At 37.6% G+C, this 6,120-nt stretch overlaps 1 protein-coding gene across 1 annotated transcript; it reads right to left on the reverse strand.

Annotated features, from left to right (window-relative positions):
- Nucleotides 1–3,315: 3,315 nt before the first annotated feature.
- LOC122722228 lies at nt 3,316–3,880 on the reverse strand. The gene is made up of 2 exons (XM_043952412.1): nt 3,558–3,880; nt 3,316–3,469 (listed from the first exon to the last, which is right to left on the reverse strand). The coding sequence occupies exons 1-2, from the start codon at nt 3,878–3,880 to the stop codon at nt 3,316–3,318; spliced, it is 477 nt and encodes a 158-aa protein (XP_043808347.1).
- Nucleotides 3,881–6,120: the final 2,240 nt, after the last annotated feature.

Consider the following 6,120-nt stretch of genomic DNA (forward strand, 5'->3'; position numbering starts at 1 on the left):
CTGTTTGCTGGGAAGAAGTTGGAGAAAGGGCCTTAGCAGGGCCTGAGCTAGTAGAGATCACCAGCAGGGTAGTGCCCATTATCAGAGAAAGGATTAGAACTGCTGTGAGCCGGCAGAAAAGCTATGCAGATGTCCACAGGAAGCATGTGGAGTTTCAGGAGGGAGATATGGTGTTGCTCAAGGTGTCTCCTATGAAAGGGGTGATTCGTTTTGGGAAGAAAGGTAAGCTAGCTCCACAGTACATCGGACCCTTTGAAATCTTGCAGAAGATTGGAAATGTATCATACAAGTTGGACTTACCTGCTTCAATGGAGAGAATCCATCCGGTTTTCCATGTTTCCATGTTACGAAAGTTCGTGTCAGATCCGGGCAAGGTTCTTAATGAGCCAGATGTGGAGATCCTAAGAGATCTCACATATGTTGAGCAGCCAGTGCGGATCCTAGACACGCAGATCAGAAAGCTGAGGAACAAGGAAATCTCGATGGTGAAAGTCCTTTGGAATCACCATAATGTAGAAGAATGTACCTGGGAGACACGGGAGTCCATGCTCCAGCAATACCCTTATCTCTTTTAAGGTTAGTGTTTATGTGTTTATGTTTACGCTATGCATGTATTTGTTTGTTGAACATTCGGGGACGAATGTTCTTAAGGGGGGAAGAATGTAATACCCGGCTAAGCTCCAGCATCGAAATTCTAACTTTCTGGCGGAATCTCCGTTGGAATCCGGAATCCCGAGGTCGGAATCTCTTAGAAGGGTGAAATTAAGGTTTTCATAAAATGTTTTTATATGATTTTATGGTTTTAATGCTAAGTTTTGAATTAAGTTTGTTTAAAAGAAAAGAAAAGAAAGTCTTGAAGGGAAAAGCTAGGTTCAGCCGCCGAAACTCATGTTCGGCCGCCGAAGGTGGCTCCCTTTTGCAGCCGCCGAATCTCATGTTCGGCCACCGAACATGGTGAGGTTGCGGAAGCTCTTTTGGCCCCCGAAGGTGGTCTGCCCAGCCACCTAGAAAAGGCCCCTTGTCCGAAAATGGGCGAGTTTTCTCTCTCCATTTTCAAGCATAGGTGAGATTTCGCCCTCCCATGGTTGATTTTATGTTTTCCTTCAAATCCGTCAAGTTTTTGATAAGTTTTTACCTTGTTTTGAAGATTTTTAAACTAAGATCAAAGTTTTGAAGTGTGGAGACCTCCGGAGACCTATCCTCCTAATCTCCAAGTTTGGATCACATCTCCTCTCGATCTTCAAAAGGTAAGTGTAGATCATCGCCTTCTTTTATGTTTTAAGTAAGCTTTAAGGTGTTTTAAGGGTGTTTTGATGCATGTTTAGGCTAGTTGTAAAATGTTAGGGTTTATGTTGGTTTATTATTAAATGTTATGTTCTGTTGTTGTTTGTTGGGGTTTAGGCTAGTTTTTGTACCCCTTATGCATGTTGAGTGTATATGCATGTTTTAGAATAGTTGGATGTGTGTTTTGAGAAGTTTTGGAGGCTGAATGTGTGAGACGGAATCGGGTTCTGCCATCCTGGAGAACCCAGATTTGGCCGCAGAAGCAAGGTTCGGCCACCGAACCTGCCAGGGGAGGCAGTTTTGGCCTCCTAAACACTACAAAAATTTATCGGATTAGTAACGGAAATTTCCGTTACTAATTATTAAAAATCCGTTACTAAAACTATTTTGTAACGGATTTGTAACGGAAATTTTCTGTTACAGTGAACCTCGTTGCTAATGCATTAGTAACGGATTTTCTAATCCGTTACTAAATTAGTAACAGATTTGTAACGGAAATTCCGTTACTAAATTTAGTTTCCTTTTAGTTGGTTTTAGTAACGGATTTTTTTAGTAATGGATTTTTCCGTTACAGAAATCCGTTACTAAGTATGAAAACATAATAACATATTTTTCTGTTACTAATCCTTTACTATTTTTAACGGATCAGTAACAACTAATCCGTTACTATTTATAAAATTACAATAAAATATTATAAATTATATAATCTAATCAGACAATTTAACCTGTAAATACACTCACCTATTACAACTCATCTCAATAACAAAATGTAAAAACCAAGTGTCATGAATGAACTCAAATCCAATATCATATATTATGTAAATCAAATCAAACATATATCCAAACATCAAGTTGTGCAATTTTAAACTAAAAAAATTAACAAATTATTTATTATCATAGTACATATGTGTTATGAAAAAAGAAACTATAAATGTGTAGTGTTCTCGTCCTAGTCCTCATCCTCATCATTAGTTTCATCTACTTGATCAGGAGGTTGTGCAGGCTGTGCAGAAGTTTCCTCATCGGGAGCTGAAGGCTGGTTGCCTTGTCTTTCACTCACAAGCTGCATAAGTAAATCCTTCACCTGTGAGAGCTCAGAGGTAATCCGCACATTTTGCTCAAGCAATGCTTGTTCATATCCTCACGCTCCTGTAGCTTGCGTCTGAGATCAGCCATTTCATCTTGAAGATCCTGATTTTGCTGAGCTGATGTGAAGGATGTACTACCAGAAGTCTTGTTTGGGAAGAAAACTGAAACCTGTGATCCAAGACCGTACACCCTTCTTTTTTTCTCTCCACCTACTGTCTCAAAGTATAACTAAGCCTCATCAATGCGGGATGCCTGACTACTGTCATTATCTGTCTGTGATGCTTGCTCTTTCAAAGTCAGAAAGCGGTCTTTCAAAAAAAATATCATGTGATATAATAGTATAAACTACAAATCAAATAATTTACTATAAATTTATTTAATTTCTCACATGAATGGCCTTTGAGCGTGCATCAATAAACTCTGAGGTACCCTTCTTTTTATGCATAGCCTCAAATAACTCATGAGGTAGAGGATCTCTGCCTAGTCTTTCGCGCTGCAAGTAAAATATAAATAGTAATAACATGCTTCAATATAAATTCACAATAAATTGGATAAAATTTAAAATATTTGAGAAAATTTAAGTGAGAATGAATATTACGTACCATCTGTTGTTGATGCCTATACTGAGATATGGATCCTCCACAATGTCTTGATGGGCCAGCGCCTTGCCCACCTGTTTCATTCTTTCTGTTATTTGAGAATTTTTTGCATTCCTCTTTATACTCAGTTGCTCCCCAAGCAGATTGCCATGCATCCATTACTCCTTCTGTCAGTGATAGTCTCTTCTCCTTCCCATTCCTTACGCTACATATAAGGCTACGATACCGCTTGGCAGCTTTCTTCCTCCAAGCTATCTTCATAAGCTGTTCTATTGCCTCCTCCCATAAGAAGTGTTTCTGTAATTACTCACATTTAATGACAAATAATGCACAGTAAAATTAATCACACGTACAATATAATTTGTATTACCTTAAATTCTTGCCAATAGAATTCTTTAACCTCTTCTGGTACATTTTTCCAACAAAAGCCATCTACTACTAACTTTTCCTTGAAGATCAAGGTAATCCGCCTAGCAATCGGATCAGAAGGCTGCATGCTGTAAAAGAGTAATTGACAAAATAATTATTTTGAAATAAGCACAGAAATTAAATGGATATTTAAAAATACTTATAAATTTTACTCACATTGAGTTTACTAAGGAAATATGTGGTATGTATCCTGTAGGTGCACAACTACCAGAAGCAGAAGCAGATGCAAATGCAGATGTAGCCGTCGATGCAATAGGTGGCAAACCAATGGGAGCTGAGGCAGTAGCAGATGTGTGCACTGAAGCAGGAGTGGATGGTGCAGCACCCTGTGTGGATCTCTCACCCTGGTCTGGTCTAGGAATCAAGGCAGTGTATTGCACCAAATCTTGATTGACATTCTGTGATTCACTTGTGTGGTCATCACCCCTGCTATGGTCTCCTCGACCTCGTGATGAAGATCCACGTCCTCGTCCTCTCATCCTATAAAAATTTACATTAAACAAATCACATGTAGTTAACATATTTAATAAACGAGAATAAAAATATATATCAATTATGTTATACCTTTTATTCACTATCTACATCCAAGTCATCAGTACCATCATCATCATCAGTTTCTGTTGCTATTATAGTTTCATCTTCATCATTTTCTTCACCATCATCAATTTCAATAACATCCCCAATAGGATCATTTAATTGTTGTGTTGATTCATCAATTTCTCTAATAATGGCAGTGTGTTCCATCTCACCTTGTTGAAATGGTTCATCAGCAGGTTGTGTGTTTTCTTGTGTTGGAAGTTGAATTACAGAACGTGCTTTGACTTTTACAGCAACCCACCATTCAATTTTATCTCGCTTTAGGCTAGGATACGGAGTATATATCACTTGTATTGCTTGTACTCCCAGCACAAAAGGCTCATATCTATTAAAAGATCGTTTATGATTTACATCGATAAGTTTATATTTACTATGGGTCTTTGTTCCTACATTTGGAGTGGGGTCAAACCAATTGCATTTGAAAAGTACAACTCGCTTTATTGGAAGACCTGCATACTCCAAACGTATAACTTCAAGCAATTGTCCATAGTAATCGCTCTCTTCGCTGCTGTAATTTGACCCCTTAATACACACCCCACTGTTCATAGTTGCTCTACTTGTACAGTATGACTTTGATTGAAACTTATATCCATTCACCATATATCCATTGTATGATGTCACACTTCGTAATGGACCCTTTGCAAGCGATATGATAAACTTATTGGATATATTACTACACGAATCATGAGCAAAATTGTTGAACCATATAGAGAATTCACTCTCCAATTTGATGTCAATCTGAGAATCATTGACTAACGGATCATTTGAGCGCAATTGATCAATGTAAATGCTGGAAAAACCTCAACTTAATTAGAAAAAGTAATTTAAAAAAGTAATATATAAATTACTTATTAACGATAACTTACTCAATGTAGGGTTTCACTTCTGGACAATTTAATAATATGTACATATGTGCTGCTTTATACTCATCCTCCATAAGATATCGAGTTGTCCCTTTTCCTATTGGTCGACCTGACTGCATGAAAATTGAGAGATTGCCTTCATAATTTTCAGTACTTTCTGAAATGTCAACATTCCTTGGCACTTTTCGATGTCTAGTTTGGACATACGGCTCAAAGTAATGTGCACAAAATGAAGTTGCTTCTTCTACTAGGTACGCATTACATATTGATCCCTCGACTCTAACTTTATTTCTGACATTATTCTTAAGCCGTCACAGATATCTATAAAATATATGACCAACATTAGTAAACATTATTAAATAACTTAATTAAAGTGAAGTTAAAAGAACTTACCGTTCAAAAGGATACATCCATCGATATTGCACCGGACCTGCCAGCCATGCTTCATATGCTAGATGGACGGGGAGGTGTTCCATACAATCAAAGAAGCTTGGAGGGAAAACACGCTCAAGCTTACATATGATCAAAGGAATTTCACCATGCAACCGCAACATATCACTCTCACTTATAGCGGTAGATGTTAATTCCTTAAAAAAATTGCTCAACTCTGTTAAGGGCTGCCAAACATTCGAAGGAAGCAACTCACGAAATGCAATTGGCATAATCCGCTGCATAAAGACATGACAATCATGACTCTTCATACCAAACATCTTCAGCTTCTTCATATCAATACATCGCCCCATATTGGAAACATATCCATTGGGAAACTTGAGGTTTTTCAGCCAATCACATAACACTTGCTTACTTTGCTTATCTAGAGTAACAAGCTTTGGGATATCTCCCATTGACTTGATCCATTTCCAATTCTGGCCGATCGCAGATCACATTTAGGTATGCCCTTGACTTGGCATTATCCTTTGTCTTTCCTTCAACACTCATTATAGTGTTGATTATATTTTCAAAGAAATTTTTCTCAATGTGCATTACATCAAGATTGTGCCGAATCAAATTACTTTTCCAATACGGTAAATCCCACAAAATACTTCTTTTTCGCCAACCGCATTGCTTTGATAGACGAGAATTTATTTCAAATGCATCTTCATCTGTAACCCTCTTAAATCCCAATTCATCAATTTGCTTCAGTACTTCTTCACCAGAAATTGGTGGTTTAGCTTTCTTAGTAACAGATACATTCTTCCTAAAAGATGTTTTATTTCTTCTAAAAGAATGACTAGGAGGTAAAAATTTGCGATGATTAT

The sequence above is a fragment of the Manihot esculenta genome, chromosome 17, assembly GCF_001659605.2.
Source record: "Manihot esculenta cultivar AM560-2 chromosome 17, M.esculenta_v8, whole genome shotgun sequence".
Classification (NCBI taxonomy): domain Eukaryota; kingdom Viridiplantae; phylum Streptophyta; class Magnoliopsida; order Malpighiales; family Euphorbiaceae; genus Manihot; species Manihot esculenta.